Source organism: Meleagris gallopavo, chromosome 1, assembly GCF_905368555.1.
Source record: "Meleagris gallopavo chromosome 1, MGAL_WU_HG_1.1, whole genome shotgun sequence".
NCBI lineage: Eukaryota > Metazoa > Chordata > Aves > Galliformes > Phasianidae > Meleagris > Meleagris gallopavo.
Window position 1 is genome coordinate 163,524,188 of NC_139404.1, and position 20,912 is coordinate 163,545,099.

The following is a 20,912-nucleotide window of genomic DNA, read 5'->3' on the forward strand; positions in this document are numbered from 1 at the left end:
AAAACACTGAACTTTTTCCCCCCTGAAAGGGATTTGAGGAAAAAAAACTGGGCTTCAGATAGGTCTAGACTTTAATTGTCGAGATGCTTGAGAAGAGTTGTTGGCCCGAGGTCATTTTAATCAGGTTGCATGTCAGCTTGCAAAATCTCCGAATTAGCTTACAGCTCCAGGAGAGAAAGATGTTTTTATTTCCTGAAGAACGCAAACAGATTGTTGTGACATGTTCTCAGTCATCATGACAGATCAGCTCCCTGCTTTGCACTGCAAGCTGGGAGGGAAGGCAGCCGCCTCCCTGCGCCTTCTGAGGTTTGGGCATCTCCTGGTTTGTCAGAGACGGGGATGGAGTTTGTAGAAATCCCTCTGAAAGTGAGGTTTATATGCAAAGACTCTGATAAAAGAGATTGACCTTAATTGGGAAGCAAGTTTCTTTCACATTTCTAACAACCCCCAGGCCTTCCTAGCAGTCTGATGAAAGAGAAGTTGTGAAAAGAAACAATCTGTATTTATGCAGAAGGAGCTATCATATCCTGAGCCGTGCAGGGAGTGACAAGAAACCGGCTCATCCTTTTTAAAAAAAAAGGATTAATTTGCCGTTTTCTCCCTGAGTTTGTAGAAAGTAAGGCTGTGGGTGGATTTCAAAACAGGCTGAGAGCTGTGGTTGGGTTTCAGGCAGACGCTGAGCGCTGTGTCAGGCTCCACGCTTTGCTCAGAGGGATGGTGTGCTGCACGGCATAAGTCTAATTCAGTCCCTTGGCTCTGGAATGTTTGGAGGCTTTTTTTTTTTTTTTTTTTTTTTAAACTTCTCCACATTCTGTTTTTCATCTGCATCAGCAACAGGCTCTGGTAGGATCGCAGTGGGAGGGGGAAGCAGGAGGACAAGAGCAAGGAGGTAGCTTGGCTTTGTCTTGATAAACTGCCAGAGGGATGACAACAAGCTGATCACCTGCCTGCTGACCACCAAAGGTGGTGGGCCTGCATCTGAACTAGTCAATTCTAGAGGGAAAGAAATAGGTGTCTATTTCCTTTCCTCTAGAAATTCCTAGCAATCCCTCCTGCTTCTGGCTGCTGACTATTTTGTGCACCTTTTAAAGGTGCATGAATCTATGCTGGGCTGTTCTTGGCTGCAGACAAGGGCTTGTCACTGCCTGCAGCCAGAAGGGGACAAAGGCAGAAGCAGGATCTCTCTCCAGACCCTGGCATAGCACAAAAGTAGGTGCACCTTGGACAAAGAGGACACTTCGCCAGAACAGGGAATGCACAAATTGTCCAAGGCACTTGTGTATTTATCATAAAGGAGCCATCCTGAGATAAGGGGAAATGGTTTCAAACTACAAGAAAGGATAGTTAGGCTAGACAGAGGGAAAACTTTTTACAATAAGGGTGGTGAAGCACTGTGTTGGATGCTCCATCCCTTGAGACACTCAAGGTAAGGCTGGATGGGGCTCTGAACACCTGATGTACTTCCGGATGTCCTTGTTCATTGCAGGGGAGTTGGATTAGATGGCCTTTGGATGGCTTTTCCAACTCTAAGGATTCTGTGATTCTGTAAGGGTCTTTAGGAGAGGATAGAACAAGGCAGAAGGGAATCTCTCTTGCAGACAACCTCCTAATGGCAGAAGAAGAATGTATTTCCCTATCTTCAGTCAAGAGAAGTCACTACTGTACGCCTCTGGGTAGGAGCTGCCATCTCCTCTCTCCCAAGGGCCTACACGCTGACAGCAGAAAATCTTCCTCTTCCCTTCAGTGTGAGTTTCAGGGCTTTTGCTCTCTGGCTCCCTGCCATCAGCCCTGGTGGGATGCAGGGCAAGGCAGCAATGGCATGCAACCCAAATGTCAACAAGCCCCTAATCCCAAGGGACAGAGTCCCCAGGGAAGGCTCCTGCTGAACCCTCTCCAATTAGATGCCTTGCCTCCCGCCTTGCCTCTGCTTAGCCAGTTCAGACCCAGTGTATTTTATTGTTCAGCCTTCTGGTTAAATTGCTGGGAATCCCCATGTGGAACTGCACCAAAGATAACTGATTCAGCAATAGTCTAGCAGAGTGGCTTTGCTTGATTTTCCAAATCAAGCTATGAAATGAGGTTGTCAACTCTTCTTTCCTCAGTGCCATCCCCATGAGGCTGTGCCATGCAGGATGATCAGAGCAGAGGGATGGGGACACAGTGCTCAGCCCTTAATGAGCTGCACGGCCACAGAAGCTTTCCTGGGGCTCTCGACTTCTCTGCACCTCTCTCTACTCAGTTGTGAAAGTGGCTGAAGGGTGGACCTCATGGAACTGGCTGCAGTTGAGCCTCGAGTTCAGATTTAGTGAGTAAACACAGAATAAAAATCAACAGTGATTTGAATGTGTGGCACCCCAGCTCAAATGTCACTGGGATGTCAGGCTCTGCCTGCATCAACGGTGCTGATCTCTGGGGTTCTCCTACTAAATGTCAGAGCAAATCTAAGCAACAGCTTAGATTTGTGCTGTGGATAACAAAAGGTGCTGCAGATAATTTTGCAGATGAGAGGATGTTGAAGAGAGATCATGCCCACTTGTCTGATTCTGTGAGATGCTGTTGTGGCTCTCAAAGTTTAGAACAACCAAGGTCTTTTCCTCTTGTGTTCATAGACAAGCCAGAGCTGCTAAGCTGAGACTTCATGGGGGAGGTAGCAAGGAAGAGGAGAGGCATCAAGGAAGAGGAGAAGAATTGAGGAAGAGGAGAAGAATTGAGGCACCATTCCTTTGGGTTTGTCTGGTGGAAAGTCACCCTTGCACATGTTGATGTCGTGGCAGGGTTAGTGCAATGGAATAAGAGATGGCTTTCAGGCACAGCAAGAGTATTACATGGGATCCCATCCACTCTACTGCCATGGCAGAGCCATTGGCTTCCACAGCTTTTCAGCACCTCATCTGGAAATTTTCCATCATGCAGTCACTCAGAGATGAGATTCCTGAATCAGAAAGCTCCTCCAGAAACATTAACATCCCCAGCAGTACTGCAGCCCCATGCAGTCATACCCGCCAAGCTTGGGCTGGGGAGGGCCTGGTGTTGAGAGCTGTCTTATAAAGCCTTCTCCACACCAAGTTCCTACCACTCACAATCCCAGACACCCTACAGAGTGCCCTTTAGTGTCTGACATCTGGTAGCTCTGGAGGAGAGGTTGTCATGAGTCATCTTTTGGGGTCAGGAAGGTGGTATTTGCACAGCCTTTCCACCATGCCCTGTGCTGGGGTCGATGCGGGCGGCTGGGTGTGAGTCCCTCAGCGTACAACAGAGATCTCTGTTCTCCTGCAAAGATCCTTCACTGAGGATTTTCCATTCCCCGAGGAAAATATGCTAACAGGTTTAAATAATTAAACAAATCACATCGCAGGCAAACCCAAGCTGATCTTTAAAACGCATTATCCTAAGAAGTCGAGCGAAATGCTCAGCACTTTACACCTTCCTCCAGTCTCTTCACACATTACCTAATTCATTGCACGAGGGACCACCCGGCTGCACCCCAACCACAGAGTGGAGGCTTCATCAGTCTCCTCTGTCCCTAAAACCAGCATTACTGCAGCTGGAAGCCAGGTTCCTTCAGAGCAAACAAGCACACGCATCAGGGAACAAAGCTCCTTTCATCAGGCCAAGCTTGCCCAACACGCAGCATCCCCACAGAGCTTCACCAGCCATGAAGAACGGATTTTGCTTTGGGCTATGTAGCTCTGGGGCTCCTTTCCACGGGCAGAGAAAAGGAAAGCAACTTAAGCATCTTCTCTTGGACACCAAGACCATTTGCACCTCAAGGGGAGGAAGATAGGGGTGGTCCTGTTCACCTCAGGTAGTGTAATATTGCGGATGATTTACCTAAGTGAGACCTCTCTGCAAATTAACTCTTTTTTTTTTTTTCTCCCAAACAACCCCAGAATTTCTTTAGAGAAGTCAGTGCTGCCTCTTTCAGACTGTGCAAGGGCAGGTGAGCTCCTCAAGGCAGCAACACAACGTTGTCAGCAAGACGAAAATCTTGCTGGCGAGGCCATGAAGGCCACCTCTGCCCCCCTTCAATTAGTCTGGTTTCACGCTCCTCAGCTCTGCCCCATGCAGTGCTGCGGCCCCATATAGACAGGCCATAAAGCATGGAGCTTAAAGTATTTGACAGTTTGCCCTTTAACAATTAGGGAATGTCACGGAAATCACTGACCATGGAGTCATTGGAAATAGGGCTGTGCAGGGAATAAGGTCCCTGGCTTTTGTCATGCTGTTCTTCAAGCATTTTCTCCCCTCAGCTCTCCACACTGGACAAGCACGAGGACTCTAACTGGGCCAAATTTATTATTATTGCTGCTGCTGTTTGCTGTTTGTAGTGGTTTGACAACAGGAGTTCCATGCTGTTCCATGCTAATGCATGGATAACAGATGTATTTTCCCAATTAAAGAGGTGTCTACTGGCAGAAATTATACTGTTCTTCCTTATTTCTCCCTGCTCAGCTTCTGGCAATGAGGAAAAGAGGAACAATCTCTGTGTTTTTGAAAACAAGGCCTGGAGAAGGGAAGGCTGTGGGGAGACCTCACTGCAGCCTTCCAGAACCTATAGGGAGCCTACAAATAGGAGGGGTGTCAACTCTTTATAAGGGTAGATAATGGCAGGACAAGGGGAAATGGTTTTAAGTTGAAGGAGGGAAGGTTTAGGTTGGATATCAGGGGGAAGTTCTTCACTGTGAGAGTGGTGAGGTGCTGGAACAGGCTGCCCAGAGAGGTTGGTGAATGCCCCTTCCTTTGATGTGTTCAAGGCCAGGTTGGATGGGGCCCTGGGCAGCCTTGTCTAGTATTAGATAAGAAAGTTGGCAGCCTTGCCTGTGGCAGGGGAGTTGGAGCTTGGAGATCCATGAGGTCCCTTCCAACCCAAGCCAATCTATGATGCTATGATTCTATGAATTCAAGGCAGACCTGAGCTCAGGGTTACTGGAGCAGGGAGCACAGGTAGTGTCTTCCCAAGCAGCACTGGGGCAAAGACTATGCCCTGATGTGCAAAGAGCTGTTGGCAAAGGCCAGATTCACCAAATTTGGAGGCCTCAGCCATGATGTGGTCTGTGAAATGATATGTCATGCTCTCCACATTCATTCTTGAGGAGAAGCCAACTCAAAGGCAGGGATGCTGCTTTTCAATGGTTCTTTTTCACCCGTGGGTTTAGTTTCTTTAATCCGATGTGTTTCTTTTTGTGTTTCTTTTATTACCTATTCTTTTATTTCTTTTATTTTATTACCTATTCTTTTATTACCTATTTGGCTGGGGTTTTTTTGCTTGTTTGTTTTTGTTGTTTTATAAGGATTTAAATGCAGGGGAGAAGTATTAGAAACATTTAGATGTTGTAGTAAGGGACATGGTTTAGTGGGGAAATATTGGCAGTAGGTAAACGTTTGGACTGGATGATCTTGGAGATCTTTTCCAACCTTCGTGATTCTATGATTCTACGATTATAGAACAGACCAGAAAAGCATGATGCAAGGAACTAAACGAAAGGACAGAACACAGGTGAACAGGTGATTATACTTGCTGGAATCAATCCACACAAACACCCAAAAAGGTAACAAAGGCCAAAAAAAGATAATAAAGGTGCTTCATGTGTTTTCAGAAGGGTGAGTAAAATGCATGTTTCAGGAGGCAGTATTTCTGGAAAATATTCTGGCACTGGAGATGACTCTGAGGTTATCTCATTCGAAGTATTCTCTTGAGTCACATCATGGAATTATTAGAGGAATGGAGCATAGATCAGAAAAGAAATATAATTGATTCATGGGAGCTCTTGGATGAGAAAATAAAGCTTGGCCTTTGCAACGAAACAAAAAGAAAATTATCAGAGTTCTCATCAAAGTGGAAAGAAGCCTCTGGGAAAAAGAAAGGAGATTGACACTACTAAGTTGTTTAAGATAATAACTGCCTCCAAAGCAGAAGCCCTGATTTGAGGTTAGGAAAGGAAGTAGTCTATGAGCAATTTACAGAGGATAGCTACAAAAGAGACCACATTGTTAAAGGTAGGAAGGAAAGCACATAATGAAAGCTAGTTATTTTTATTTTATTTTATTTCTCTGATTCAAGGCAAACAGAAGGCACAGCCACTGGCTAAATTAGGAAGAATATGATGAAGACATATGGATAGAGGAAATCTGGCCCTGGGGAAAAACAAATCTGCCTTTTGTGTCCTGGGGTGAGGAGGAACCAAGTGTGATGGGCCATATGTGGGATGGATAGGGAAGATGCGAGCTGAGAGCAGGGTTCTGCCCCACTGCATCTCTGTGCATCCCTTCACTGTGGTCTTGCTGGAGACGTGCCCAAGCAGGGCAATGGGGGATGCCAGCTTCTCCCAAAGTATCATAGCAAAGGAGACTTGGTTTGGTTTTCCGAGGGCTTTCTGAGAGCCTGGCACAGAACAAACAGTGGCTTTGGTGTCTGAAATTTCACATTGCCACACTAGGCAAGGAAAGGAGCACATGCTAGCATGGAGTGAGGGGGTAAAGAGGAAAAGTGATCCCTCGAGGCGGGGGCTATATCTTGGGTTACCACAGGGACCCTGGTGAAGGTGTTCATGCCTGTTAGTTCAGCTGTTGGCCCCATTGCAGGGAAGAACCCTTAAACTTTCTCCAAAACCTCAGGTTGTGATGGGTTAAATATGAAAGCCAATATCTCCTTTCTCTTTTCTGTAGGATTTGTTCCCTTCAGAGGACTCTGGTTATTCTTAAGAGAGGTCAAGTAGAGACGTCGAGTAGGTGGAACCCGAGTCACTAACCAGGTTATGGCCATGCTGGTGTAAAAGAAAGTATGGGAAAGTGCCATGAATTTCCACTCAGGCCATGGCAGAGTTCAAAAAGCTATTTGGGACACTTAGAAAAAGGGGATAAAAGCACATAAGGAAGCAGAAGAGACTTACCAAAAGGCAGGGTGCAGTGAGCAGCCAGACCAAAGTGTTCTCGTTTTTAATATTTCCATTTCCCCTTCTAAACTTTTTTTCAGAGCTGTGAAAAATAATGAGAAAATGTGCTTCCTTGAGACAAGCCCGCGCTATCAGCTAAGCAACCTCACATTCACTGCAGCTCTCCAAGTACTCTGGAATGCTTTTCAGCCCAGAGGATAATGGTATCAGACGACCAGAAAAGCTGTCCTGTAAAAGACTGTTATTATGATTTCCAGCCTCAGAAGTTGGCTTAATCCAGCTGAGCACACACATGTTATTTAGAGAGGAGACGGCGCTCAGACGCGACTATCGGCGTTATCTTCATTGCAAATGAAGAATTCAGCTGGTGAGAGGCGAGCTGCGTTTTTGTCCTCAGCCCTGCAAACACCGGCTCTGCAGTGACTGAATGTGGGTCTGTTTATACGGGTGTGCATCTGCCCCAGCCCCGTTTGCCCCATTGCCAACCCATCCATCACAACGGCAAGGGTTGCCCCCCACGTTCCCCCAGTCTCACGAGCAGATCCGTGCACACACACAGGGTAAGGTGTGAAAGCAAGGGTTAATGGGGGGCTCCGTGGCAAAACCTCCCTGGCACGTTTCTGCACCAGAGATGAGCGCAGGGGCCTTAAAATAAATCTGTCTTTCTAAAGCAGAGACGTGAAATGGAGGTTTGAGATCAAAGGCTGGGATTCTCACATTTTGCCAAGATAGACATATCCATTCACAAGATTGCGGTGTAACAAAATACTTGCTAATGAAGAGAATCATAATCTTATTATTAGCCCCAACCTACAACAGTGTGTCATTCAGGAGTTGGCTAGAATGTGCCCTACTTTAGCAAGTTGCACAGTGCTTCTCTTTGGATTTAACGAGCTGTGATTGTGTTTATTTTCAGCAGCAATCATGCCTGTTCATTTTTGACCAGGATCTGATGGCTAATGATGGAAATCAACAGGATAGACGGAGCTGGGCTTAAGGATAGAAAATGCAGGTGGGGATCCCCGGGATTTGCTCCTCAGCCATGCGAAGGCAGAGTGTTTATCACAGAATCATAGAATCTCACCTGCTTGGCAGGTGAGAGCCACGTCTGACTTCTGTGCTGCTTCACAGTGGTTTTCAGTCCAGCGGTCAGATCTGCCTCTGGGGGGCAATGAGGTCTCTGTGGCCATTTCAAACAAAAACATGACTTTCCCCACCACCACCGTTCTCTGCTTGTCCCCAGAGCCTTGGTGGCAGCTTGGTACCATGTTGGGGTGCTCCGTGGGGCAGCCATCAAATGCACTGTGCCCACACCTCAATCGAAGTGCACACTGAATGATTTCTTTGGCAAGCTTGTTAATGTAGTTAAAAAGCTATTATATTTATATATATATAAATCAGTTTTTACTACCGCTGTCCGTAGGGGCACCTCTCCACAGCAGCCCAGCACGCTACTCACTGCATGGACATTCCCCCTCCATCATTCCCCCTCTCCTCTCTCCAGCTCTGCCCCTGGGCCCCAAATCCCCACTCCCCTCCTCCCGGGGGTGCGGCCCGGAGGAATCGGAGCGTTCTCTGTCCGGACAGGGGCGGTGCGGGGGCCGGGCCGGGGCGGTGCTGCCCGGCGGGGAGCGGGGAGCCCGGGGCAGCTGCTGCTGCAGCCATGGCCGAGGGATCGGAGAAGGTACCCATCGCCCGAGCGGGGCCCGAAGACGTGGAGCAGGGCCTGCCGCCCGTGAGTACCACTGGGATGGGCTGAATGAGATGGGCTGGAGCACGATGGGATGGGCTGGAGCACGATGGGATGGTATGGGATGGTATGGAATGGGATGGGATGGTATGGGATGGGAAGGGAAGGGAAGGGAAGGAGGGAAGGGAAGGGAAGGGAAAGGAGGGAAGGGAAGGGAAGGGAAGGGAAGGGAAGGGAAGGGAAGGGAAGGGAAGGGAAGGGAAGGGAAGGGAAGGGAAGGGAAGGGAAGGGAAGGGAAGGGAAGGGAAGGGAGGGAAGGGAAGGGAAGGGAAAGGGAAGGGAAGGGAAGGGAAGGAGGGAAGGGAAGGGAAGGGAAGGGAAGGGATTGTTTGGGACACAACAGATTGTATCAGGAATGGGGCGGGGGTGGTTTGGGATGAGATGGGTTGAATTGGGATGGGATGAAATGGGATGGGTCAGGATGGGTCTGCTCAGATCAGTATGGGATGGGTCAGGATAGAATAAGATGAATTGGATTGGGATGGATCAGATCAGATTGGGATGGGACTGTTTGGGATGAGATGAGTCGGAATGGGATGAGGTGGGATGGATTGAGATCAGCTGGAATCACAGTGAGACAGATTAAGTTAGAACAGAAAATGTCAGGTTGGGATGGGTCAGATGCAGTGGGTCAGACCAGGTTAGGGTGAGATGGGTTTCACCAGATCAGGACTGAATCGATGGGTTGAGTTTAGACAAGGTAGGATGGACTGGGATAGGATGAGTTGGGATGGGATCAGCAGGGTTAGGATGGGATGAGACAGATTGGGTCAGGTCAGGATGTGCTTGATCACAGATGTAAGGGTTGGATGGGTCAGAACCTGTGGGTTGGGCTGGGACATGACAGTCATCACAGCTGGCTCAGGATAGGGACCTCAACTGGTCCCACCAGGTCAGGCTTCCCATTCCAGCACTGTGCTCTCTGCAGGCATACACGGCAGCAGTGCCCCCTCCAGGGCCAGGACGGCTGCTGAAGGCAGGAGCCACAGTGCTCATCGCTGGGGCCCTTCTGCTGCTGGCTGGGGCCATCGGCTCCTTCTACTTCTGGAAAGCCACCGAGAGGCAGGTGAGCACAGCCAGCCTGGTACAGGCTGCAAGTAACATAGAGCACAGGCTGGAAACTTGCATTACAGGACTGATAAAGAGATCTTTAAGCAGGTCTTTTTTTTTTTTTTTTTTTTCATACTTAAAAAAAAAAAAAAACCAACATATAATAATTATCTTTATTAGTTGTGGGAATGGAGACTCCTGGAAGCACATTTCTTACTGACTGTGCAACGTATCTCCAGGAGCACAGACACTACATTGATTTCTGCTCACACGTTCTTAGCAAACTCCAAGCCCAGGCCCTCCCCAGGGATTCACATCCTGGGCAAACTCCAGCCCTCAGGACAAAACCAGCATTGAAACGCATACATTCCTTCCCCACACCACAGCATGCTCAGACCAAGTTCCACCTGGACCCCAATGTGTGCAGTGCTATATTTAACCCGTGATCAGCTCGCCCATTGGTGGGCTGTGCAACGGTGCATGCATGGAGGCGTTTATGGTTAACAGCTGTGGAACAACTTTTAAAGCCATGGTACATTTTCTTATTTACATTTTCTGGGGTAGATAAAAGACACTGCATGCAAAGAACAAAACTAAGAAGTTGCTGACCACTTTAAGAATCTACTTTCAGAAGCATCATGAGCGTGATGCTATGTTAAGATATAAATTTCACTTTCTGTTTAGCTAAGTTTTGGTTTAAAACATATGTTAAGCATGACAGTGCTCATCTGAATTTAGGTTGCTCTGTTAGCACAGTTCAGATCTTTGGGTTTACTTTGTAAAAAGATTTGCACAACTCCCAGCCATGCTGCAGTCCCATCAAGGAGGTCCTTGTGCAAGTCCCGGCCGCAGAGCAGAGCTCCCTGGGAGATACATGCATACATGTAGCAATAATGTAGATAGTCAGAGAAAGTACAAGGTTAAACACCAAAAAAAGAGACAAGACACATTGCTGAGCTTTAAGCCAGGCTGCAAATGCCATCCTCTAGGCTCTTGAAAGGAGAAAGGAGGTTGTGGATGCCCCATCCCTGGAGGCATTCAAGGCCAGGCTGGATGTGGCTCTGGGCAGCCTGGTCTGGTGGTTGGCGACCCTGCACGTAGCAGGGGGTTGAAACTAGATGGTCATTGTGCTCCTTTTCAACTCAGGCCATTCTATGATTCCATGACATCCATGAGTACATAGGCTGGCAGGGACACAGTGCATCAACAGGACAATTTCCCCCTACATATTGCTCCATCCGTCCGAATCCTGGTTTGCAAAACATAGAACCATAGAACACCCCGAGTTGGAAAGGACCCATAAGTATCATTGAGTTCAACTCCTGTCATACCCAGAGCCATCATTAAGATTCAAAGTCAAATTCCAGGTCGATCAGGAAAGGTGGGAGGCATTTTTCCAAGGTGCCTCCAAGCTCGGGACTTGCAAGTACTCAGGAAGCAACTCTACAAATCACATTCATAAAATAGCTTAAGGTAAACTTATTTATTGTAAATCCTCACGTTCTCTCTTAACTGACAGCAGTAATAAAAGGTCTCAAATCTGGCTCAGCCCCGAGGAGGGAATGCTGCAGGCATAGGTCTGGGTCTGTGCACCACGTTCAATTGAAGCCTGAGATAGTAGAGAACATGGGCCTGCATGCATATAATTGGGGAACCATAAATCTTTAGCACCGTCAACTTCCCCGAGTGAGGGTGAGGGAAGAAGAAATTTGTCTCTAGCTGTCAGTGTGAATTTTTTGTTACAGTGCTGCAAGGATTTTATTTTATTTTTAAATGAGACTGAAAGTAAGCTGCTCGTGTAGCACTTGTCTCTGGACTGCACAAGAGAATCAAACAAACCCTCTGCTGCAGAAGGCTGTAGGGTCTCCTCCTCGGGGATCTCCCAGAGCCACCTGGATGTGACCCTGGGCACCCTGCTCTGGGTGTCCCTGCTGGGGCAGAGGATGGAGGAGAGGGACCCAGAGGGCCCTGCCAGCCTCAGCAGTGCTGTGGTTCTGTGAGTAGGGTCATGACCATCAGGTTGACCCACCATCTGGTTCAGGAAGAAGACAGTGCACAGCATTAGTGCATTACTGCTTTGTTATCTATTCCAGGTGTACAATGTTCATTACACCATGAGCATTAATGGAAAAGTGCAAGACGGATCGATGGAAATAGATGCCGGAAACAACTTAGAGACATTCAAAACAGGAAGCGGGAATGAAGAAGCTGTTGAAGTTCATGATTTCCAGATTGTAAGTACTGCCATTGGGTCCCTCACATCCTTCTCTCCAATGCCTTCACCCCACTGTCCCAGCTCTTGGCTCCTCAGCCCTGGCTTGTGGGAGGTTTCTGTGCCCTCGCTGCCCACACAGACATCCACGCTCTCCTGGCTTGCTCTCACAGCAAGGCCAGCAGTTTCCTCCAAAATGAAGTCCACATATCCTTTAGGGGTAGTTCTTGCCAAGGTCCTCTCCAACATGGATTAGGCTGCATCAGATTTGGCTCCACCGCACGTTTTCAAATCATTAAAATAGAGCTGCAACGTATGTCCTCAGGGTCATGCTAGGAAAACTCTCTGGCAGGCTGTGCCACAGCCCTTGTGGGATTTTGTAGGATTTGAACTGGAGAAACACACCTTCCTATCCAAAACGTCAGCATTTGAGGAACACAAGATCGACACCGTAAGCCAAGCAGACACTAGGGACAAACTTATGTAGTGTTCTCTGAGATCAAGGATGGGAGCCTGGGGTCAAGCCTAGGGGATGGGACAGAGGCATGCAGCACAATTTCTGCATCCATCTGTCAGATGTGCTCTGTTTAGTGATTCGATCCAGCAGCAAATATATTTGAGTACCCAAGTTGCTTGGGAACGGTGGCTCAGCAGCCAGCCTGGGTTCATGGGTGCCAAATCTCAGCATAACAACCAGGTGAGCTGCTCACAGAGCTGCACCATACCCAAGCTAATAAAGGTCAGGATGTGTGGGGCCCCGTATAGCCTGTTTTAATGAGTGATACCCCTGCCTACTTACAGCATGGGATTGAAACTGAATGGGCTTTAAGGTCCCTTCCAACCCAAGCTACCCTGTGATTCTATGAAAGGTCTGCCTGGGCAATGCTGCAAAAATTTTTTACAGGACCAAGACGCTGTAGTTAATGTTCTCAGGTGCAAAACACTTAACTTCAAAGTCTTCTCTAAGTCAAAGCAACATCTAAAGCAAAGGACACCAGCAGGTGTCAGGAGGACTGCTTCCTATTCTAGAAAGCAGAGGAAATCCAGCGCCATGGCTTCTCTACAAATACAAGCAAATCCAAGCCAGGAGACTGGGAACCCAGCTTGCCCATCAGCTGGAGTTCAGCTTTTACCAGTCTCTAGCAAACATCACCATAGCAACATTAATAGCAGCTGAATAAGGGCATCTGCAGCAAGCTCTCACTGTTCCTCTTCACTATTCCACATCTGCACAAAGGCTCCAGCTCAACAGAGAGATGCTGAAGTCACGTCACTGCCAAGCATGCTGCTTGCTGACCTAAGAGCTAGGTCAGATCAGCTCCCCAAGCGTGGCTACCTACCAGGGTTGTGCCTGATCACAGTCCCAAGGCTCAGTGAGAACAAATGGACTCTGCCAGTTGGGTTTTGAGCTGAGAATAGGCATAAGGGAGAAAGAAAGGCACTTCCAAAGGCCAAGCATTTAAATTAGCATCCTTGGATTGATTGGCACAGCTCAGATGACTGAGTGCCCTTCGATTTAAGGGTAGATGTGGCACAGAGGGACATGGTTCAGTGGGCGTGGTGGTGATGGGTTGATGGTTGAACTAGGTGATCTCAGTGGTCTTCTCCAACCTTCACGATGCTGTGGTTATGCAATGCTGAGCTGCTCCCAACGTACTCTAGAATAAGTCCCAGCGTGTGCTGGTGTCTTTTTAAATAAGACTCAGTGTTCAGACTACAAGCTCAGTGACAGTGTTGGCTGGGGTAGCACGAGGGGTTTATGGGGCAAGAGCACACAGAGGGCTGCACCCAAATGTCTATATGATGTCCTATTCCTTAGGGCATCACCGGCATCCGATTTGCTGGAGGAGAGAAGTGTTACATCAAGGCCCAGCCCAAAGCTCGCGTGCCTGAGGTGGATGCCATGACCAAGGCCAGCCTGTCCTCTGACCTGGTAAGGGCTACTGGTATGAGGGGGGATGAGCAGGGGGCATTGGGGGCATGAGAAAAGGCTGAGCAGGAGGCTGTGATGGGGAAGCATGGAGGGATAGAACCCAAGGGAATGCTTACCAAACTAGAACAACTCCACCTATCAAGGCTCGGGAAATATTGAATGTTACTGCAAAATTTCAGCTAACTCAGAAGAAATAACAGTAAACATTAAGAATTTACCTCATTAGCCTGCATCGGTCTTCATTTTAGAACACTGTGTTGACTAAATTTCACAGATCCTGCATCACACAAGCTGCAATACTCACCCAGCTACCATGAAAACCGCTCCCATCCCATTTGTATAAAGTCAGTCGTTTCAGGCCCTCCCCCATTGCTTGACTTTTCTGGTTAGATGAATGACTGGTGTGGCAAAGCAGTATTTATTTTCCTACTTAAAGGAAGTTCTCCCTCTGATACACACGTACATCTGAGTACTTACAGTGCATCCTTACAGCACATATAGCTAACGTTGCCTATAAAAATGGCCAATGGAAATAAACTTGCATAGATCCCCAATGTCTGCCTGCTCATAAGTCATGGTAATTTCAAAACAGAAACAAAGGATATTTTTATATCGGAAAAGTGGATTCTCTGTTTTCTGATGCTGATGGAAATTTAAGGGGGAGGAAAAAAAAAAAAAAAATCAAGAGCCGCTCTCAGCAGACAGATTGGATGGTGAACTTCAATGGCTCGAGACCTACAAAGAAATCAATAAACACATTAAAGGAACAACAACTTGACAGAATAAATTGATCTAGTCAGTTATGTAACGAGTTTCGATGACTTTTATGGAAGCAATTTAGAATTTTAACTTTGAAATGATACTGGTTTTCATGATTCACAAGTTGGTTTTCTTTTAATATTTCACTGTTGCTATAAAATACTTACACATTTTATGTAAAATAATACTTTGAACTAACGACTTTAAAGAATCAATCACTGGCATTTGCCTACGTTACTTTGAAGATACAAACCAAAAACCTGCAGGGTACACTTCAAAAAGGCAGGCTCCTTTAACTTGCACTTCAAGCTTTTGGTCAATTGAATTGCTTTTACTGAACAAGACCTTTAATCAGAGCCATCACGTTGACTTAAAACTGGAAGCTGCACCAGTTCTCGTACTGTAATCCTCTGCAAAACTTGCAAGCAAGACTTTTTTTTCTATTTTAAACATCTATTGTAAACAGATGTTTACAATAAAAACAGCGTAGGAGAACATCAGATGAGAGCAGGCATAATAGAAGGATGGGGTCTCATTTTTGGCTGGCCTATTTCACTGTTCGTCTCTTGAAGCTGGTGGATGTTCACAGGTTTTACTGCTGAAATCCTGGCACTTGGGCCTGGAAGATCTCTCATACATAGGGCAAAAGTATTCTAAAAGAGAAAAGGGTGAAACTATAACCCCAGCAAAACCTGACAGCGGGTTGGCTCACTACAATCAGCTCACATTCATGAAATAAAGGATGTGCAGCATTAGTTGCAGCTGACGATTACACAGTTTGATGCCCAGGAGTTAGCAGCAGGCAGGCAGAAGGCCACTCACTGAACTAGCAAAGGATTTGTGCTCTTCTGTTTGCAGGAAGATGAAATCATGCCTGTTAGATTTGACGAAAACTCTCTTATCTGGGTGGCTGCAGATGAGCCCATCAAGCACAACGGTTTCCTAAGCCCCAAAATTTTAGAGCTTTGTGGGGATCTTCCAATTTTCTGGCTTCGACCTACATATCCCAAAGGTAACGTTTCTTGTGTTTCAAAAGCATTAGAACCAAACTGCTCAGGCAGCTGGAATGCCACAGGTGGCCAAGGGCTGAGGACCAGCAAACTACTGGTCCGAGATCATACCCTGCCATGTTTCCCAATGCTTCTCCAGTAGATTTCGGTGGAGGGATCAGCTTGGCAACTTGATAGATGAAGTTTGTGAGGTTCTGAAAGCCAACCCTGGGTGGGAGTGTGGTCATCAAACAGCCACTCCTAGCAAAGGTGTTCAGGAGTTACCAGGGTGATAGCAACTTCTCCAGGTACATCCCAGGCCTGGAAGGAGAAGAGAGGGCTTGAAAAGATTTATTCCTCCTTGCACCACCTAATTTTAAAACACTGGGGAAAAAACAAAAATAAATAAATACCATTTGGGAGCACCAGGGGATGCAAGCAAGCTGCCATTATCTTCTATTTTTCTCATGATCTTGCACTTCATACTGGGTAACAAAAGAGCAGCATCAAAGCAGCTCCCACCAGGTTCACCACCTGGACTTGGGAACAGGGTATCAGTCTGCCACAAAAGCACATACAATGGCCCTTGTGAATGCTGGCAGCTGCTGCTGAGGTAACATCCAGTGACCACGCTGGAAGCCAAAAGCATTTTCTTACACCTGCTTAGCTTCAAGGGAAGAAAGAGGGAGAAAAAGCTTCACTCCCCATTTTGGAATGATATCAGTTCCTTACAATGCACAGGAAAGCAAGGAGTTCCCACTGGGATGCTTATCAAGTTTCCCATTTTGCTGTTTGGTCTTCCCTCCCCGGTTCTCCTAGCTTCTATTAAACACACCATTGAAATCTGGATCTGTGGATAAATACAAAGTTATATTCAAAATATGACTACTCCTTCAGATAAACAAAGAGAAATGAGAGAAATGAAGAGAAATAAACGCCAGTCCGAGTCAAACTTCGATGCAGAAGACACAGCAACTGCTGCTGAAGAAGTGAACACCAGGTCCACCCCCACTCAGCTGATTCAAGAGCTTGGCCCCCAGCCTAATGAAACCAGGCCAATGCAGCAAGAAACTGATCAAACAATTAACCCAGATAACCCATACAATGTGAGTATTTGGCACCACAGAGCACAAGACTGTGGTGGACAGGTAATACTAATGACACGGTCGGGCTTATCTTTTATTTATTTAAATCTGCACATTCAGTTTTTCTCCACGAAACATGTCTACATACAAGTTCAAAAAGGTCTTCTCCTTCTCCCTCCCTCAGCCCTAGTTTTAACTAAGCCTCAGCAAGATGAAGTGCTTGAGGTGGCAAGATCAAGAGAAGCTGATGAAAAGTTGCTTTTGAAGGGCTCCAAGAAGTACTAGATGATGATAAACTAGAAGCTGGTCTTAATCAGGTAGCTGTACCCCAACAAAGGTAAAGCATGAACCTAGTATCTAGGACCTACACCATGCTCTTAAATATACAAACCAGCATCAGACCCCTAGAGAAGAAGTGGTAGTTTATGTCTGATTTCAAAGATACTAGGGGTTAAGCCAAAACATGGAATGTTATGGGTTGGAATGGACTTTAAAGCCCATCCAGCTCCAAGTCCATGCGGTGGGCAGTGCCACCCAGCAGCTCAGGCTGCCCAGAGCCCCATACAACCTGGCCTTGAGTGCCTCCATGGATGGGGCACCACAGCTTCTCATATTCTTTGCTCATAGCAAAGAATTTCCTCCTAAAAAAAGATCTACTCCCTCAACCTGCTCTCCCCATCTGCAGGACATGCTCTCTTGCAAGTTGCTCAGAGGCAGCAGCAGCACATGGAAGGTGACCACTGGGACATTTATTGCTGCTCTCTGAGATGAGGCAGCGTGCAGGAGCCATACAGTAGGCAGCCTCTAGTCTAGTGCACCAGTGCCAGAGAATTTATACTCACCATTTGGTGCAGCAGGAGTAAGTCACTTTAATACAATACTGTTACAAGATAAATGCCTCATGCCTTGGAAATAAGTCCCAGCTTTGACATTTATGCAACAGCAGGAGATCATTATGCTGTGACAGCATTCTGCCGAGTTGACATCCCTTAATTAAACTCAAATTAATCACTCCAAATAAAGTGGATCTAAACTGACTCTCATGAGGTCAGTGGAATAGCAATGGCTGTGGAATTCAGCTTCTCTTTGCATCCACTAGCGTGAAGTCCATGAGGCCCCAGTTCCCTTTTTCTCTGGGAGCAGCAGCAGGGCAGTTGCTGCAGCTTCATTCTCCCAGCCAGAGGAATACGTGCTTCCAGCTCCCCACACTTCCTGCAGGGCAGGACTCACCTTCATTAGCAGTTACCCCATAGATGCCTTTAGCCAAGCTTTCCCTAGAGGCAGATTTGTTTAATTCCAAAGGACCGTTAATTACGTTGTAGCTCTTTCCCCCAGGATGGAAGGAATCATGCTTACAACTATTCCTCCTCACCCACTGCATAAAGGGACTCTGAACAATGAGCTCTCGTGCAGAAGCTCACACTGCTGCCATCTAAACCCAAGGAGGAAAACTCAAGGGAACCAACATCCCTCCCTTGCTATCAGGTTGGGGAAGGAGACTCCAAAGGCCTGAGCTCAACCAAGTGGTCCCCAGCACCACACACCAGCCTGGAGAGGAGAATGAATCCTCTGTGCCCCACTGCTGCAGTGTGCTGCTGGTTTCCAAATGAAAAACGCTCAGGGCCAACTTAGATGCCAGCATCTGCTGTTTGCTGCTGCTTTTCTCAGAGTTCTTGAAAAAAGAACAATTTAGCTTCAAAATTAGAATATTCAGTTTGTTTGGTGGTTTGGTTTGTTTGTTGTTTGGTTGTTGGGTTTTGTTTTTTTTTTTCCCCCAAAAATAGGAAAATGATTCTGAAGGGAGAAAGCAAAAGTAAAAGCCTGCTTTTAAATATTTCATACACACTGTGTTCCATGCAACTGCATACTGTCAGGTACAGAACAGGTAGAAATCCCACTGTCCACAAAGCGACTCAGTGTGGCACTCAGGAAAAAAAGCTGAAAGAAAGACAAGAGAGAAGTTTTCTGAGTTAAAAAAAAAAAAAAAAAAAAAAAACACATTAGAACTTAAATAAAAAAAAACATTAAAAGTACAGCATAAGCTTCAGACATGGTCATCTACATGAAAGACCCTTATGACTATATTCAAGTCTTTTCCATCAGTAACATTCATACCTTGGGGGTTTCAGTGCTGCTGGATCTTTTGCAGACTGAAGAATAATAACGAATTTTGTTAGAGCTCCCTGTTTTTTCTTACCATTTTTACACGGGTGACTGCACCAATTCTACACCCCTACCAAGCAAAAGGGAAAAAGCAAGGTCCACTGGTCAGCTAGTGGGAGTGCTGTGCAGTTCGAGGCCAAGGTTTCAGAGCTGATAACACCAACATTTTGCGTTTCAGCAACTGGAAGGTGAAGGGATGGCTTTTGACCCCATGCTGGACCACCTAGGCGTGTGCTGCATCGAGTGCAGGCGAAGTTACACGCAGTGTCAGAGGATCTGTGAGCCTCTGCTGGGCTATTACCCGTGGCCATACAACTACCAGGGCTGCCGCACCGCCTGCCGTATCATCATGCCCTGCAGCTGGTGGGTCGCTCGCATCATGGGCGTTGTGTGAGAAAGCTTTGGGTTCCTGGAAGAAGCCAGCAGGAGTTTGACGACGCCAAACTGATGAAAGACTACGACCGAAGCAGCGTGGCCAATCCTGGCTTCTAAGTCCAAACGCGTGTTACTGTGCTAAAAGCAAGGGCAGGTATTCGAAGTGTAAATAAACTCTTAAATTAAGGTGCCATTAGCTTGACCGACGACAAAGAGTATGGTAGCAGGCACTGAATTCCAAACTAAGAAGCCCCAAAACAGACAACACTGACTTTGCTCACAAGCTGGTTTAGCAGTCTAGAAGCTTGCTCATAAATCCAAATTCAGACTTTCATAACAAAAACCTCTCTCTGAGCTAGACGTGAAAATTTATGTCCAATTAGGCAACTGGCTAAACTTGTACACTTGGGAGTACCTTTCATCCACGTAGCTTACCTAAATAAATCACAAGTTAAGTCGCTCCCCGTTGCTATCTGTACATGGCTGCCAGGTCATTATGAATGGTTATAAACCAATTACAGCATACCTTTCCCACAAAGCTGCTCCAGGGGACATGGGAAAGCTCACATCGTGTTTAATCAGAAACAAATGGCAGGAAGAGGGGCTGCGGGATGGAATTTGTGTGGCTGCAGAATCAAAACCCTTCGCACATCCCAACATCAAAGCTGCCCCGGCATCGAGAATCTTGTATCCATGATACCACTGCAGTGTCTGACAACTATCTGCCATCCAGAGACTACAGCTTAAGTATTTACACCCAACTGCAGGCCAAAGAGTCTCAAGACCCTTCCAAATCGACAAGAGCTGCTGTTATTTATAAAGCCTTGAACTAGGCACTCTTGACACAAGATTACAACCCCTCCTTATTCCACGTGGATAGTGGTTGTTCATGCCAGCTCCTCGGCCTTCGCTGGAGCTAACCTCTGTTCCCTACAAGAGAAATTGCTTACCAGTAAATGGGAGGAAAAAAAAGATTTTAACCTCACCCTTGTTGCTCAGGCAAACTCTGCCATTAGAGGGATTGATCCCATTATGTATTAAATCTCTACGGAAGGTACTGAGCTGAAATACGCAGGATGGTATGACTTAGGATTCCTAGACTTTGAACAAAAATAGAAGTATTATGCTGCCTTCATCCACACGACATCTTAAACTCCACCCCTGAGCTCATGGAGCCATCTACACAGGCATTATAAACAAAAAGGTCCAACCTTTTAAAGCTCACTTTCTGAAGCATTCATTTTTGTGACTAAACAGCTCCCGAGATGTTGCAAGCCTAGTAATGTTATTAGCACTGCATCACACAGAAAAAAGGAATTAATTTGACATAATCGTGGCTTAAAGAAAATAAAGACAACCTCATGCAGAATGCTAAACAGCGTATCTAAAAAGCAAAGTGTTAAACGAGAGAAGATGAGAATAGAATTCAGTATTTTGTTCTGTTATTATTATAAATAATCTTCACCTTCCCTTAATCTCAAGAACAAACTTGCTTTTAAATATTTAAACTGGAAACTTCTTAGAGCGGGATTTCAAGGCCTGTTACATTTGAGGTTTTTGCTCTTTTGAAAGAAAATGACCTTGATCATTATGTTGTTTTAGAAATATGCCATTCATATGCTTAGAAAAATCATTTTTTCTTTTCTTTTTTTTTTTTTTTTTTTTTTTTTTTTACTGCTGATTAAACAAATACATTAAAAATG

General features: G+C 46.4%; 1 protein-coding gene across 1 annotated transcript; it reads left to right on the top strand.

The window, feature by feature from the left end:
* The first annotated feature begins 8,502 nt into the window (after window positions 1–8,502).
* On the top strand, window positions 8,503–20,912 carry CNMD (chondromodulin). The gene is made up of 7 exons (XM_085215781.1): window positions 8,503–8,628; window positions 9,572–9,709; window positions 11,787–11,927; window positions 13,725–13,838; window positions 15,456–15,609; window positions 16,484–16,692; window positions 19,013–20,912. Exons 1-7 carry the CDS (start codon window positions 8,557–8,559, stop codon window positions 19,226–19,228), a joined length of 1,044 nt encoding a protein of 347 aa, XP_085071907.1. The 5' UTR covers window positions 8,503–8,556; the 3' UTR covers window positions 19,229–20,912.

Coding starts and splice junctions, on each gene's coding strand:
- CNMD (XM_085215781.1), top strand. CDS start 8,557: ATGGCCGAGGGATCGGAGAAGGTACCCATCGCCCGAGCGGGGCCCGAA. Junction 9,710..11,786: donor GGAAAGCCACCGAGAGGCAG/GTGAGCACAGCC, acceptor TATCTATTCCAG/GTGTACAATGTTCATTACAC. Junction 16,693..19,012: donor ACCCAGATAACCCATACAAT/GTGAGTATTTGG, acceptor TTTGCGTTTCAG/CAACTGGAAGGTGAAGGGAT.